Genomic DNA, 17,366 nt, shown 5'->3' with positions numbered 1-17,366 from the left:
ACTGGTGTTCATATTTTGAGGTCCTACTGTTCATGTAGTATTCAAACTTTGTTTCCTGTTTTTTAGATCTGTGGTTTACCAGCAGAGTTCTAAGGAGTCTGCCACTCTGCAGCCATTTTTCACTCTACAACTGGATATTCAGTCTGACAAGATACGCACTGTCCAGGATGCATTGGAAAGCTTGGTGGCAAGAGAGTCTGTCCAGGGTTACACCACGAAAACTAAACAGGAGGTGTGTTCTGGGGTTGTCTGCTGAACATTTTATAGGCAAACATTAATTTATTTTTTTAAAGACTTTTTTATACAGCTGTTAGTTTTTCACTAGATGCTTAAAAATTAATGCTCATGTTAACAGAAGAGGTGCTAACCTTACAAAGTATACTATAATTGGCAAGTGTATTCAGATTTTATTTTTATATATATATATATATATATAGTTAAGGTAACTCAAACAAGATGACACACGAACTCTGTAAAATGAAATACTTGATCGTAAACTAGTGTATTTGCAGATCTGTTATAATAGTTGGCTTGGGATTTTGTCAGGAGGGCATATAAATTAAATTCACTGTTTGAGAAGTGGTAATATGTACTGTCATAAGGAAAACATTTTTTCACTAATTTTAAAGCACAGAATCTCAGGTGACCTGACCGTTGCCAAACACTCCTATTAACACAGGTATGCTTCAAAATGGTTGGTTGGTTGAGAGTATTTCCTGGCTTTTCATGAAGATATTAATAATATCTTGCTTTAGAACAATGGTTCTGAAACTGCAGTCCACAGACCACTAGTGATCTGCAGCCTCCTTCCAGGTGGTCCATGGCTGGAGCTCAGCCCTTCCCTTCCTCCCTCCTTCTCCTCACAGATATTTCTCTGGGTCAATGGCCTCCAACCCAAAAAAGGTTCCCCATCCCTGCCACAAAGGAAACATTGAAATCTTTTGTGTTGGCCATAACTTAATATTTTATCTTATTGAAAATGAAGCTTGATAAACTAATACGAGAAAGTTAAAATACTCAATCTGTTTAATAATTTAAATTAAACTAGTCTCTGTAGCTGTTGCAGTAGCAAAATGGCTCGTGTTTATTATGTAATTAATGGTGAGTTTCTATTAGCAACTGGTGGTCCACGGAAAGATTTGCACTGAGTCAGGTGGGCTATGGGCCAAAATGTTTGAGAACCACTGCTTTAGAAGGAAGAGCATGGTGACCAGCCATAAGAGAAGCTCTCAATTTTTTTTTTTTTTTTTTTTTTTGGTACCATGAGCCTCATTTAAGTAAATAACATAATATTCATGTGAAAGCCATAAGTATTGCTTGCGTTTTGATTCCGTGTTTTCATTCCCTCTGAGGATTCACCAAAGATTTTTCCTTTTGAAGTTAAAATTTAGAGTTTCATACCAGCCTAAGGGTTTTTTAAAAAAATTAAGCTATATTTGAGTTATGAGAAAGATGTGTCCATTAATAAAACAAAATTAGAATAGCCTATTCTGCTGTTCCTGTTGTAGCTTGTGGCACTCAATACTTCAGAAGATCAAGATACTTATTTAAGTATTTACATTTCTATAAAAAATGGAACATTTCTAAAATCAAAATTTATGTTCTAAGTGGATGTACTCTCCCCCACCCTCCCTCTGTTAATAGCTTACAAACTTTTGACCAAGATCCTGGGTAAGGTTTGAAAGTCCTTAGTTTTCCTTATATAAAATGTGGCCACTTAGATTCTAGGACTTCTCACTTATGATTAGGAAGAGTCCCAGAAAAAAAAGAGTGTTCCCCACTTCATCATACTTGGGTAGATACTTCTGCATATGAAGTCCCTCACTATATAGACTTTCTAAGAGCAGTCATAGTCCCACTATACTAAAATTGTAGCTTGTGTAGTCAAAGAGAAATGGCTTGAGAGAGAGAAAGCTGTATAAAGGCCCTTCTTACATACTTTTACTTACTCTTTCTTTGATATATGAGAAGTGGGAAGTCTATGGGCACTGTTAAGTAGAACTCGTTCATCCAGTTTTTGTATGTAAAAATATAGAATCACAATAAGTCAGGGAAATCTCCTTTTATGCTCACAGAAGATTGCCAGTTTTTGCATTCAAGAAATTCTTGAATGCACATCAATATAAAAAAGATGCATCTTGATTCATTCAGAACTACAAACAGTTTAACAGAGGAAAGTAATAGTAACTCAGGTCAGCACAGACCAGTTCTGCTTTAAACATGGTATTACATCCTAAAAGCTGAGTCAGCCTAGCCTAAACATATCAGGGAACAGAAACACAAAATCTATACTCAGAGGAAAAGTACTAAAAATTGTTTCTATAAAATTTCACATCTGCATCTCAATGAGATCTTTATCATTTTTTTTTCTCCATTAGAAATTGGAGAAGAATCTGAGATGAAATGAAAATACATAGCTAATCAGATATTTGTTTTTAATGTGTATGATTACTTTGTTTACTAGCAAGGTTAGGGCAGTTGTCTTCTATTAAGCCTCTTGAACCTAATTTCAGTTATGCTTCCATTTAAAATCATGAACAAATCATCTGAAAAGTAATCATGAAATTGGCATGGCAAAGTGAAATTTATTTCTCTTTTCAGTGTTCCTTACATGCTAAAAGTAGGGCTGTCAAGCAATTAAAAAATTAATCATGATTAATTGCGCGATTAAAAAATGTAATTGCGTGCCCTGCCCCTTTGAAATGCTGCTGCGGTGTTTTAAAGGGGCAGCACTGTGGAAATCCGAGTCCTGCTGCCCATTAATTTCATTTGGTAGCCCCTAGTTCTTATATTTTGGGAACAAGTAAATAACTTTTCCTTATGTACTTTCTCTACACCACTCATGATTTTATAGACCTCTATAATCTCCCCTTAGTTTTCTCTTTTCCAAGCTGAAAAGTCCTAGTCTCTTCAATCTCTCCTCATGTAGGACCCATTCCAAATCCCTAATAATTTTAGTTGCCCTTCGCTGAACCTTTTCTAATGCCAGTACAGGCAGTCCCCGGGTTACGTACAAGATAGGGACTTAAGTTTGTTCTTAAGTTGAATCTGTATGTAAGTCGGAACTGGCGTCAGCCACTGCTGAAACTGATCAGTTTCAACCGCTGCTGAATCTGGACGCCAGTTCTGACTTACATACAGATTCAACTTAAGAAACCCAGGCGTCCCCAAGTCAGCTGCTGCTGAAACTGATCAGCGGCTGATTCCAGGAAGCCTGGGGCAGAGCAACTCTGCCTTGGGCTTCCTGTAGTCAGCCGCTGGTCAGTTTCAGCAGCGGCTGACTTGGGGACGCCTGGGGCAGAGCAGCTGGGGTGCTGCTGGGTTGCTCCAGTAGCGCGGCTCCTCAGCGCTACTGGAGCAACCCAGCAGCACCCAAGCTGCTCTGCCCCAGGCGTCCTGATTCAGCCGCTGCTGAAACTGACCAGCAGCGGCTGAATCAGGACGCCTGGGGCAGAGCAGCTGGGGTGCTGCCGGGTTGGTCCGGAGCGGTGCTAAGGGACCAACCCGGCAGCCCCCAGCTGCTCTACCCCAGGGGTAGGCAAGAAAAGCCTGGTCTGCTGGGGCGGGGGAGCACAAGCTGCACACACCCCCAGCAGACCAGGGAGACGGGGGTGGCGGGACCACCCAAGTCCTCCACGGCTTTGCTCCGTCTCCCTGGTCTGCTGACCTGGGAGACGCGGAGCAAAGCCGCAGAGCACGCGGGCAGCGGGACAGTCCAGGCGTGCCGCGGCTGTCCCACTGCGGGCGTGCTCTGAGGCTTTGCTCCCCAATTCCCTGGTCTGCTGGTCAGACCAGGGAGACGGGGAGCAAAGCCTTGGAGCACGCCCGCAGCGGGACAGCAGACCAGGGAGACGGGGAGCAGCTTTTCTCGCCCCGGAGGACGGGGGCGGCGGACCGCGGCGCATCTGGGCATCCCGCCACTCCCGTCCTCCCGGGCGAGAAAAGCCCCGTTTGTAACTGCGGATCCGACATAACTCGGGGACTGCCTGTATATCTTTTTTGATTTGAGACTACATCTGTATGCAGTATACAAGATGTGGGCGCACCATGGATTTATATAAGGGCAATAAGATATTCTCTGTCTTATTCTCTATCCCTTTTTTAATTATTCCTTAACATCCTGTTTGCTTTTTTGACTGCTGCCGCACATTGCGTGGATGTCTTCAAAAAAGCTATCTACGATGACTCCAAGATCTCTTTCCTGATTAGTTGTAGCTAAATTAGCCTCCATCATATTGTATGTATAGTTGGGGTTATTTTTTCCAATGTGCATTATTTTACATTTATCCACATTAAATTTCATTTGCCGTTTTGTTGCCCAATCACTTAGTTTTGTGAGATCTTTTTAAAGTTCTTCACAGTCTGCTTTGGTCTTAACTATCTTGAGCAGTTTAGTATCATCTGCAAACTTTGCCACCTCACTGTTTACCCCTTTTTCCAGATCATTTACGACTAAATTGAATAGGATTGGTCCTAGGACTGACCCTTGGGGAACACCACTAGTTACTCCTCTCCAATCTGAAAATTTACCATTTATTCCTACCCTTTGTTTCCTGTCTTTTAACTAGTTCTCAGTCCATGAGGGGATCTTCCCTCTTATCGCATGACAACTTAATTTACATAACAGCCTTTGGGCGAGGGACCTTGTCAAAGAGTTTTTGGTGAAGCTGTGCTTCTCTCAGTTTAGAGGGAACACTGGTTTTGATCCCACCTATTAATTCTGGAGGAGATCACTAAAATAGTACTTGAAATCTTCTAAACCAGGGGTGGGAGGAACTTCAGGCCCGGGGTTTGAAGGTGGCCCCCGTCCTGACTGAATGTGGCCCCCAAGGCTCAGGACTCCCCCCAGCATCGTGGAACCTGTGCTGGCACTCCAGCCCTTTGCCATCCCACTGTGGGGCCGGAGCACACAAAATCTACTAGTGTGGGCCCCCTTATATCTACTAGTTCTGGTGTGTGAAGGGAATGTGGGGGGTGTCTTTCCCCTTCTCAGTCAGGGGCCACATCAATGAGATGTTGGGGGTTTTGGGTTTTTTTTTTTTGTCTTCTCACTTGTGTGTGGCCTCCAGCTGATTTTTATATGGATCAGTGGCTCCCAACCCAGAAAAGGTTCTCTCCCCCTACTGTACTAAATGCTCTTTAAAGATTAATCAATGGTAGTTCACAGCACTAGTCCAATACATTATTCATCATTGCCCTTCTTTTTTTAGGTCTTCATTTTAATGTAGCAGCTAATGGTGTCTGTGTAGATAGATAGGGCTTCAGTGAGCTCTCAATAAAACAACATTTCGTGATGCGGTATATAGGGAAATATAGTATCTCAGCATAATAATTCTGTGGAGGATGGAAGGGATCTGTTGTGAATGAGGGAAGATTTCTGCTGTTGGAGCTAGCATTTTGGTGGAAGGGGGATAGAGAGATTCAGGAGTTTTTCTGTGAATGGTACAATAGTCAAATTATTTATCAAAGCACTAGCCATCGTGAGACTGAAGGAAGCCATTGTTGATTTCATTTGTATATAAAGCACTTAATTAAATAAAGCATGTAAAATAAATGTAGATTTGGGTGTTTACAATCTTTGAACTGCAGACACTTTCTGGGACAATGATGGTGTTATCAGAGAGAATTCACAGTAGACTTCTTTATTCAGTATTTTGCATTACAATTTAACCACTCTTTGATTCAGCATTAGAATATGACTCTGGCAAATAATATATTTAGATTGAAAGAACAGTGTGTATCATTTTGACCAGATAACTTAATGACAGTGGTCCATAAACTGTGGAACTTGTTCTCCAGAGAAGCATGGGGGAATATTTGGGGGGGGAATGAGATGGCACCTGGGCCTCTTGTCCCACATGTAGCTGCGGTCATGATTTCTAGTTCTAACCCCAGCCTCAGACCTGACCAGGGCTCCATTTGCAGCCCCGACAATGCTCCCAGCCTTGGTCCCCATCTGGGGCTCCATTTCCATTCCCAACCCCAGCTCCTTGCCCTTGTTCGTGTCTCCTCCCCACCCCCCAGGAGTTGCAGGCTAGCTCCCAGGAGTGGGGCACCGACAATGCAACCCTGAAATGTTTTAGGACCACTGTGTTAAAAGTATGATTTGAACACACACAAAGTACAAATTGACATTTATTCAGAGTGAAGACAAAATATTAGTCAAAGCCCTCTTGTTTTTAGGGTGGTGTTGAGTTTACAAATATTTTGTCCTAGTCCGACTACAGTAGTAGTTAAACATGTTCACGATGGAACTCAACCATCTGTAAATTCTGGTTCTTCATAACTTGTGTCAGTGTTTTGTACTTTACAGGTAAGTGTCTTGTAGCATAAAGGAGGCACCAGAAAAATCTTCAATAACTTTTGTTCCCATCTTACATTCATCAATGCAAACCTCCATCTACCAAATCAGTGGCTTAAGTTTCATCCATCAGTCATGATCTTTATGTGCTTAATCTACATGATGTGATATAATATTGCAACTACTCTGTATGTGATGTATACTTTCATTGATACTATTATATCTAGCAATTCAAGAATGTGTTAAGTAATCCTGTAAGCAGGGGTGGGGGTCCTCATGTGGCCCCCAGCTTGCCTGGATCTGCCCCAAGGCTCAGCCCCCTCTTCCTCCTCTCCCCCTCCCTGCTGCCTCACTGCGGAGCTGGAGCACACAAAATCTACCTCTGGACTCTGGTGCACGAGGGCAATGTGGGGAGTGTCTGTCTTCTTCTTAGTGGGCAGCCGTGTCAGTGAGGGTTTTTTTCTCGCTTGTGTGGCCCCTAACTGATTTTTCTGGGGGTCAGTGGCTCCCAACCCAAAAAAGTCACACCCCTGCTGTAAAGTCAGACAAATTCATGGGAAAATCTAAATCTTAGTATTGAACACCTTCATTTCCACCAGTTTTAAATTTCATAAATATATATTCACTCCCTAAATTAAAGAACTCCCATTAATAGGACCACACAAGAACATGATATTAAATTGTAATATTTCATCCTTAACCTAATATTTCATTGGAAAAATCCAATGCATTTTAGAGGCTTACAGTGTGCAAACAATGGGATATTTGTCCAAAAACTAAAACAATACTGACACTTTTAAGTGACATACTTCAGATAAACTTTGTGTTCTACACATTTTAGTCATGTTGCCTTCCTTTGATTTTCAAAAGATAGACTGTCTTCAAGATTTACTGATCCTAATATTAAGATATAATTGTAATGCATTTTTTGTGTTGTCTGTATTAGGTAGAGATCAGTCGAAGGGTGACCCTAGAAGAACTCCCTCCTGTTCTTGTATTACACCTCAAAAGATTTGTGTATGAGAAAACTGGTGGATGTCAGAAGCTTATCAAGAATATTGAGTATCCCGTTGACCTGGAAATTAGTAAAGGTGAAGCTCTTAAATAGAACTTTATTTCTTTCTCTTTTGAGGAAAAGACATGCATCTGACGAAGTGGGAATTTGCCCACGAAAACTTATATGCCAATAAATCTGTTAGTCTATAAGGTGCCACAGGACTCCTCGTTGCTCTTGCAGATTCAGACTAACATGGCTACCCCTCTGATACTTGACAGAATTTTCTATGATTTCCAAAGGATAATAGCGAGTTTTGGCAAGCTCAGTCTAGGAGAAGTTTTGGTTTTTTTTCCTGTTTGGAGGTATACATGTGAAAACTTCATATAAATTTCATTTAGATTATGAATCTTGCATGCCTTATTTTGCATTTGTGCTGGCTGTGGATTAGGGGAATCCAGTCCAGTGATACTCCGAGCTGATGTGTTCCGGCTTTTTTTTTTTTACAGAACTTGCTGCATGTTCTTTCTTAATTTAGACCCCAGTTCTTCAAAGAACTTCACATAGGCAGACCCTGGAACATTTATCCAGTTCTGTTGACTTCAGTGGAGGCTCATGCAAGTCCAGTGTCCAGCTGAGTGCAATGTGTAGAATTGGGGCCTGAGAATGGAAGTTGTTCAAAGTTCAGGGATGACCGTGTACCATGTGTTCATACAGTGCCATTAGCTGATTGGTGTAGCCTAGGCAAGGCTGCTGTTAATTAAATAATGAATAATACTTCAGCTCAAAATCCATCCAAAGAGGTGGTGCAAAGCACCGTAATAAAAACCATTGTTTGGGCCGGAGAAGAGAAATTAGAAACTTTTTTTTAAGACCAAACTAAAATCAAACTAAAAACATCAAAGTGGTCAAACAGGTCAGATTTCAAGTGTTAATTCATTTTAAAGTTTAGTCAATTTTTAAATTTTAAGATCTATTGATTTTTACAGTGTGAGTGATTTTTATATATAAACATAATAATGTGTACCATACTGCATTGAATCTTTTTATTCTGATGTTACTGGTCAGTCAACCAGTCAAAGTGACCATTTGTATAATGCTGTCTGCAATACGTTCAGTTTGCATGCTGAATCTCTCTAATCCAGCACTCTCTGGTCCATCAGTATCTGTGGTCCGGCATGATTTTAGTTAGCCATGTGTCCATTTATCATGGGTGTGGCCAAGTTTCCGGAGGTCCCATAAAATTTGTTTATAGCCACCAGTCCTGGCTCTGTGTTCTGTGCTGTTATTTAGCTCTTAATTTACCCCTACATGTCTTTTAAGAGCCCAGTAAGCCGTGGAAGCTGCTAGATAATATCAACCTCCCATGGTTCAGCACATTTCTGGTTTGTCACTGGTTAGTCCCGAGGGTGCTGGACTGGAGGTTCAACCTGTACCTTGAAATTGCAAGGCTAATTATGTAGGGATGCCATTGTAAATGATGTATTTACTTTATCAGGTAGTAAGATTTGATCTTGGTGTTTGTTAGTTTGTTTTTAAGATACATGCTTTATAGTGTATTGCAGGCTGCTTTGGTGAAGAAAGGCAACTGCTATATTCTTTACACTTTGCAGTTTACAGTCTGTCCCTCTCATAGTCCAGCAAGATGTGTGGCAGGGGAGATAATTGGTATCCTAGCCTATTTTCCCCTCTCCTCTGTTTCCCTGAGGTAGCTTTGAATGGTACTCTTTCTTGAAACACCATATTCAAAGGCCGGTGCTCTGGCAGTAAGAAACTAGAAGTTGACCCCTTTGTCTCCCACCACAAAAAAAATTCCAGTGTCTTTGGAGTCATCATGCCTAGGTTTCAGCCATTTCTTTGATGTAGGAAGCTTTAATTGAAAAACTATTTTATTCTTTCTTGGAAATAAACATCCATCGACATCTGTTAGCATAAAAGTGTTTAGCTTGTTATGTGTTACTTTTGCTTTTTCAGAGTTACTATCTCCAGGTGTGAAAAGCAAGATTTTTAAAGGCCAAAGAACCTACCGGCTCTTTGCAGGTATTGAGCAATTTATATATATATTGCAATATACATAGCAGTTCTGGTTGTAGAAATCCTGTGGTTACTGCTGACTTGAATTATAAAATGCTCACTTTAAATTAAAATGATGCAACTTGCAGGAGTAATATGTTCTAGTGAAAAGTGACACGTAACTACTGAATATTCATATTAAGTCATTACTGTCACCTTGCTTTAACTTTTGCCTAAGTAACGTAGGACCATAGTTCTGTACTAGATCCATCCAGCACAGGGCATACAGATATTTGCTTTTCAGTGAAAGAATGCAACAGCGAAAGCTTATATTAAATAGGGATGTAAGTAAGTAGTCGACTACTCACCCTGCTCTCCCCCACCGCCCAGTCTTTCCTTCCCCCCTCCCCCCTGCTTGTTGCCAGGCTGCTCTTACTACATTTAAAATGCTGAGGCACAGCAGGCCGGGACCTAGCACTAGCCAAGACGGCTGTGTCCCAGCTCTATGCCTGCTGCAGCTCTGCAGTTTAAAGATAGTAGGAGCCAGGGTGCTTGCACGCCTGGCTCCTACGACATTTAAACTTCAGCGCCGCAGCGTGGATAGCTTCTGGCCCCAGCATGAGCCAGGACAGAGCACCTTCCCTTGTAGACTAATCGTGTAGTTGATACAAATAGTATCAACTACACGATTAGTCAGTTGCCCACTTTTGAACATCCTTAATATTAAGATGCATATAGGTCTGCTCTTTAAGTGGTGTACATCAGTATTCATTTTTCTTCAATGAGGTTAAGTTTTAAGTATCATAAATGAACTCAAAAGATTTGGTAATACAAATTGTATAGTATAATTGTTAGTGATGACAAATTACTATTAGTGATATGCAAATTGAATAATAAAATAGATATTGCTTCACCTTTATGGCTATATTTGACACACATCACTAACTTGTAGAGTAACTTTTAAATTTCTTTCAAAATTGCTGCTTTGATGTTGGTTCATTGCATCATTCTAAACACTTTAAAGATGAGTACTTTTGACAATGTTTGAATATCAAAATGTTTGTGAAATACAAGTGCCATTGAGTTGTCCGTTGTAGAATGACATTTTTATGGTAGGCATATATCAAAGAACTAGATGAAAGATTAATATTAGTATTAAAGAATGGAAATTGGTGTAAAAATTCAGAAGCATTTTATTATGTAACAAAATATTAATCTTGATATACTTTTTAAAAGGTATACCTAGATTATTACAACTTGCATTTGGTTATTTGTATTCACATCAGAAGAAAAAAATGTGCTGAATGGCTCAGAGGACTGGAGCTTTTCCTCTTTTAGGTCATCTGGTTAGTTCCGGCTCTGGTGGCATTTGTGTGACTTGTTAGTTCAGATTTAGTTTTGCATTGACAGTATAAGCAGATTGTAGAAGGCACTATGAAAACGGGCAGACTTAACTGAGAGCACCAATTACTATAGTGAAACAGTTCTCACCTGTGTGGTGAGCTTTCCAAGACCAAGTTTGAGAGCCTGGATAAAACAATATAGGAAATTTGCATTTGCTGCCTCATCTTCTGTGAATGTTCTGTAGCCCCATACACCATTTCAGTCTCCATTGTTGTCAGTCCAGAACTTTACACGCATGACATTCACTAATATACCAATAATTTAAAACAGGAGTGGAGACCTTTTTTGGGGTCCAGGGGCCACCGACCCACAAAAAAATCAGCTGGGTGCCACATACAAGTAAGAGAGAAAAATCCTCAGTGACCTGGCCCCAAAATAAGGAGGGGAAAAAAATCCCTCACAGATGTGGCCCCCAGCTGAGAAACAGGAAGAAAAAGACACTCCCCTCAAGCTCCAGCCCCATGGAGGGAAGGCATCTAGGCTCAGATCCAAACTAACTCTTCTGGGGGCTGGGGGCTAGTATATTTGGTGAGGGCCCCCAGGGCTCTGGGTTGGGGCCAAAACTGATGGGTTCAGTGTGCAGGAGGGTGCTTCCAAGGAGAGCAAGATGGGGGTAGGGTGTGGAGTCTGGGTGGGAGATAGGGTGCAGGAGCGGGATGGGGTGGGGGATTTGCGATGGGCATGTGGGGTCTGGAAGGAATGGGATGGAGGAGCTCAGTGTGGACTGTGGGCAGGAGCTGGGTGATGGTGGGGGTCTGGAAGGGAGTGGCTGGAGTGCCAGTACTAGCTTGTGCAGCTGAGGGAGCCTCGCCTTGCACCTTGCAGGCTAGATCAAGGCATGCCATGGGCCGAATGAAGACTCTAATTTAGAATGTGTGTCTACCAGTGGTGCACAGCCTTTTTTGATCTGCTGCCCCTGTGCTGTGGGGGCTTCCAACTGCTGGGCCCAGCCCCTGGCAGGCTGGATCTAAGCACCGCACAGCCTCCATCTGGGGATGTGGGGAGTGTTACAGCAGGGGACTGGGGATGTGGAGGTACGAGGGGCTCAGGACAGGGGTTTCAGGTGTATGATGGGCTCAAGGTTGGTGTAAGTGTTATGATGCTGCAGCCAGATGGGGGCTGGGCCCCAGTTGATAGCTTGTTGGCCAGGTTTCATTTTTAAATAAAGTAAAACATTATATCCAACACAAAAGGTTTCAACATTGTCTTAATTTATGGCAGGAGTGGGGAACCTTTTTTGGGTTGGGGCCACAGAAAAATCAGTCAGGGACCATACAAGTGACAAACAAACAAACAAAAAACCACTCAAACCCCCCCACACCTCCTCCCCAGCAAAACACCTCACTCCCCTGGAGCTCTAGCCCTGTGGAGAGAGGTGGGGGAAGGGAAGACAGAGGTTCAAGGCCTCAGGACAGATTTACTCTTCTGGGGTTCCAGTATTAGTGAATTTTGTGCGGCATCTAGGCTCGGGGGTGGGCAAAAAATGAGGGGTGTGGCAGCCCTGTCTTGGTAATGGGATAGGGTTGGGGGTGCAAGGTTGGGTGGGAGGTAGGGTGAAGGAGCAGGGTGAGGGTAGGGTGTCTGGCCAGGGGAAAGGGGCAGGAACAAGGGAGGTCAGACAGGAGCAGGCTGGGGGCAGGTTGTCTGGCCAGTATGCAGGGGGCATCAGCAGCTAGGGGGCAGGCTGTCTGGGCAGGGGGCAGAAGTGGGCTGGAGACAGGCTTTCTGGCCAGGGCATAGGGTATTTAGCCAGGGTGCAGGAAGGGGCTTGGGGGCAGGCTGTCTGCTCGGGGGAGGGGTGTGTGCAGGGTTTGAGCATGAGGAGGTGGAGAGACACTTGTTTTCATGCTGCATCGCAGGCACCATGTAACATGGCTTCCTGCTACTCCCAGGAAGAATTCACAGGAGAAGCCTCCAAGAAATGTGTTTTGGGGAAGGATAATGGCAGCGCATGCTGAACCATTTTTCATTTTGCTGCTTCCCCATCCACCGGGGGAAGGAAAAAGGCAACGTATTTCCCCCGCACACTGCATCTGGGGGGAGGCTTGAGGCTTTCTCCTCCTCCGTGCCCTCCCTCCACCCACAGGAAGCCAGCGCTGGTGTTCCAGTCTTGCAGGGGACCATAAGGTGGGCTGAGTTGGGGCTCCAGAAGAACCATATTTGGCTTGAGCCATAGGTTGCCAATCCTTGACCTAGATGATCTAGATCGGAGTGAGCAAGAAGCTACCAGTGGGCCAGATCCGGCCTGCAACAGCCTCACTGGAACCCTTAGGCAGAGATCAGTTCACGTTTTAAAAGGCCTGCTGTTCTCCATTCCAGACTCCTGGGGAGCGAGAAGTGAGATGGCTCATGCTGTTCCCGCCCCCGCCCCCCTTCAGCAAATCTCTCAATTCCTGGTCAGTGGGAGCAGAGAATTTTTGCTGGGAGTATGGACAGTATAGGAAGCCTTCCCCCTCCCTTCTGTTCCCCTCCCCTTCCCTGTCATAGCCAGAGTGGAGCCATGTGGAGCAGTGAGCAGCCTGCAGCAGACACTCCAGCCTCAGATTTCTGCTGATAAGCGCCTCCCAGCCAAAGCCTGCTTCTGGCACCCCAGCCCGTCCCTTCCCCAACCCTCTCTCCTCCTTCCCCCCTCCTGCACTCATAGGCACCCCAATCTCCTGCCCCAGATCAGTCCCCTCCAACCCTAGGTCACATCCCAAAACCCTGTACCCCAGTTCCCTGCCCTAGGTCACAACTACCTCCTTCACCCAAACTCCCTCCCAGACCCTATTCTCCCTCCTGCACAGCAATCCCTTCCCTCGAGCTCCCTTCTGCATCCAACCTCCATCCTAGACTCTGAAATTGCTCCATTAATATCCTGGAAGAGTGCAGCCCTCAACCACTTTACAAAATCTTGGGAGTGGCCCTCTGTCAAATTATTTCCCACCCCAATCTAGATGGTGTTTGGTTCTACTGTGAGGACAGGGGACTGGACTTGATGATCTCAAGGTCCCTTCCAGTTCTAGTGTTCTGTGATTCTGATGGAATCAATTTTGCAATGTGAAACCACACATTAGGCAAAATGAAATGGGTTAAACGGGGGTATCTTATGTTTGTAATAGAAACTCTTTTGAACAGAAAGTTCTGATACTGTAAAGTTTCATGATTTCTTTTTGTGTTTGAAGACAAGTTTTTATTAGATATTTGTGAAGGTTGATTCAGAGGCTTCTGGTTTATGTCACCGGAGTGTTTGATACAGTGCCTACTTCAATCTGAGTGAATAGTTAAGATCCTTTTGACTTAAAATGACAAATGTCAACAATGTTGGTGATTTCAAGCAGTTATTTTTGTTCTAATCAATTTACTAAGTTTGTCAGTGCTAAAGAATTTTTGGAAGCTTTGTTTAATGGTTGCAGAAAGATGTTCTATCAATTCTATTGGTCTTTTCTTGTGAAGTAAATGCTTCCCTGAACGTCCTGTAGTAAATGAATAATATTTATAAGACCTTTGTGCCACTTGATCTGAAGGATATTATTTTTCACTTCTTTAGAATCTTGAGTTTGTATGCTTCCAGTGAAACATCACCAGTATCAAAATAGGTTTTTTTCTTTGCAAATAGACAGTATTTGCCGTCATACAGATAATGCCGGTATATTTGCGAAGGCATTTGTAAAGGCTTTAGTAGTGACCTTTGTGTAAGCATAACTTAAACATGCCTCTCAACATGTAGTTGTGATTTATTTCTTGTGTAAGTATTGAACCCTTTACAAATTGTGTTCTTGATCTCATGGGAGTTGGAAAGTTTGTTTGAATTGTGAACTTAAAGAAGAATCTTAGTAAATGTGTACTCATGTTTTAATACCATTTAAAATATAAACATTGACTTATTTCTTTGCAGTTGTCTATCATCATGGAAATAGTGCGACTGGTGGCCACTACACTACAGATGTCTTCCAAATTGGTCTTAATGGCTGGTTACGCATTGATGACCAGGCTGTCAAAGTGATAAATCAGTATCAGGTGGTGAAGCCGTCTGCTGAACGCACAGCCTACCTCCTGTACTATCGCCGAGTTGACCTGCTGTGAAACTTCCCTCTTTATGCTGTGTGTGCAAGATACCTGCTTTGTAGAATGCCAACTATCACTAACTTTTTTCCTCCTTTAAATGCTCTTTTGAGTGAATCCTTTTTTTCCCTTGCAACTATGGGATAGAGTGAAAAAGGAAACTACCTTGGGGGTCGTGCACAACATAGTTTGTGTGTTGACTTTTGACTTTTCAGAATGAAGTCATTTAGCTGAAAGACAGTCTCACGAATCACAAAAAGATAAAAATGAGTTAATGCTGAATCCTAAGATGATAAAGGGGGTTTGCATTTGATTCCCACTTTCTAATTGCATAGTAAAAGAAAACCCTGCACCAGCAACAAAACTTGTAGATTTCTGTGAAAATAAGTTTTATCTTTACTTAAATAAAAAAAATTAAAAAAAAAAAACCCACTCTTTGCTCCCCCTGCAGTTTTTGATAAATGGCAAAACATGAGCCAATGTGTATCAGGAGACAATGGTTCTATGTGCTTTAAAACAATGTACAAAAGTACAAAATGCAGAGTTGCTGGTTCCTAATAGGAAAACAACACATTTTAATAATTGTGCGATGAGAAACTGCTTAAGTACACATTGCAGATCAAATATTTGGAGTTAAAATGTTAGTCTATATAGATGGGTGATTGTAACTTTATTGCTATTAAGAGATTTCAAACTGCATTTATGCTTCTGTGTACATGAGATTTTAAAAAATGGGCAAAATAATGAAGATTGATATTTCTTTAAGTCTGCTTTGTTTAATTTTGCTGTCTGCTCTCCTATAATGTTGAGTTCCTAATTGTACACAGTTTAGTGATACCTAGGAGTATAAAGTTGTCGCCCATCAATAAAAGTCACAAAGTTGGTTTAAAGTTGTGGGGTTGTTTTTCTTTGAATGTAAATGTCCGTAGTGGAAACTCTTAACGTATAGTTACTATGCATTTTCTATTAGAAAATAGTGCTGTTTAGCAGGATAAAAGTCACCCCAGTTCAGAGGACACTAGAAGATCCTATTTTGAGGATTTAAGTACTGACTCCCGCCTTTCAGAGGTGCAGTGGTACTTACAATAAAAGTATTATTTTAAATACCTCATAACTCCTCAGTCAAATGAATTTTGCATTAACAAAGCAAATTGAAGGAAAAAGTGTATTTTATCCTCTGTTTTCCTTTCACGTTTTTGAAATGAAGTGGCTGTTTTAATTTTTAGGCCTTATGTTCCAGGCAATTTCTGTAGCATTTCCTTAAGCTGCCTAGAGTTTTTCACTTTCTCTTTTTCTGGCACAGGCAGGACAGTTGCTTTCCATCCAACTTCTCTGTGATTGCGCTGCTTTTTCTTTTTGTTGAAGGAACTGACCAGTCTGCCTTTTTCATAGTTCTAAGGTGTTCATAGCTCACCTATTAACATAGTATTTGGTCAGCCCTTTTGTGCTATTTGGCCTTTTCATCAAAAGGCAATTAACTGTGCATTGTACATAATGGGGTTCTGGTCCAGGATTGAGCTCCTGTGCATGACAGTTAAAGTTGTTAATAACAAAAAAAGGCTTTGGTAACCACAGCCACAATGGAGTAGTGGGAAAGTGATAATCATAGCTTCAGCTTTCAGAATCTCTTCTTTCAGCGCTTATCTGAAGAGGAGTTCCGTACCTTATGTTTTCATGGAAGTTAAACAGGCCTTTGTGTCCACACTTATTCGATGAGGAACATTAACATTTTACACTTAATTTTGAGAAAATGTTGATTGCCTCTCTCAGAATTTCATTTACGTCTCCCCGATAGTGAGAAAATTAACTGATGTTGCAATAGGAGAGATTGCAAGTGACTTAACACGGTGAGCATACATTATATGTTCAAATGTGATTCTCCGTCTTTAACATACTTCCTCTATTTAAACATTAAAAAGTAAAAATTGTATTTCCTTAGCTGCAAGTGTCACAGATCTTTAGTCATATAATTATATTCAGTGAAACTGGATGAAAACTTATTTTGGATATTATAAAAGGAAGTCTTGACTGTTAATCCTGTAATATTTTAAGAATGAGGTAAAGATGCTCCCCGTGATTTGGCCAAATTCTACTTTGCATAACCACGTTCTCCCTAAGTTTGCACTCTTGCTTCAGCTGGATTCTTCACTTTGTGTTGAATTGTTGGGAGGAATTGCTATGCACTGTTCCAACTGCTGGAGTCCCCCATCTCAGAGGCGAGAGCATTTTACAATCCCTACAGATAGTTTGTTATAAATGGTGAGTGGTTCGGATGTGTGTAACTTGCTATGGAGCTGTTTGTTAGAGCTGATAGGAAGAGATCTAACGCAACTTGGAAGACATTTTGATTTTGATGAAATTCCACCAGGAACCAAGCAGGATTCCCATGGAACCGGACTTGCCCAACCAGTAGGTTTGTATACCAGACAAACTGCCCCAAAGCCATTGCTCCTAGAGAAGAGCAGTGAATGGTATTGTTTGATGGAGAATTTTGCAAATTTTGAACAAAGATCAATTGTTGAATCATGAACACCAGCAAATGTGACCTCTATATGTGACAAGACTTCCAAATTTGATGACACAAAATATTCATAGTTTTTAAGATTTCAC

The 17,366-nt window shown here is 42.0% G+C and overlaps 1 protein-coding gene across 4 annotated transcripts in view; it reads left to right on the top strand.

The window, feature by feature from the left end:
* USP10 (ubiquitin specific peptidase 10) overlaps positions 1-15,646 on the top strand; it is an 89,876-nt gene extending 74,230 nt beyond the window's left edge. For all 4 annotated transcript variants that reach the window (XM_075939978.1, XM_075939976.1, XM_075939977.1 and 1 more), the window contains 4 exons: positions 67-232; positions 7,248-7,392; positions 9,270-9,335; positions 14,590-15,646. In XM_075939978.1, coding sequence (XP_075796093.1) covers positions 67-232; positions 7,248-7,392; positions 9,270-9,335; positions 14,590-14,777 — 565 coding nt within the window. In that variant the 3' untranslated portion in view covers positions 14,778-15,646. The remainder of the gene's footprint in view (positions 1-66; positions 233-7,247; positions 7,393-9,269; positions 9,336-14,589) is intronic.
* The last annotated feature ends 1,720 nt before the right edge of the window (positions 15,647-17,366 follow it).

Source organism: Pelodiscus sinensis, chromosome 12 (assembly GCF_049634645.1).
Source record: "Pelodiscus sinensis isolate JC-2024 chromosome 12, ASM4963464v1, whole genome shotgun sequence".
NCBI classification, from domain to species: Eukaryota; Metazoa; Chordata; order Testudines; family Trionychidae; genus Pelodiscus; species Pelodiscus sinensis.
Note: the sequence above shows the minus strand (reverse complement) of the source record. Positions and strands in the feature narration are given on the sequence as shown.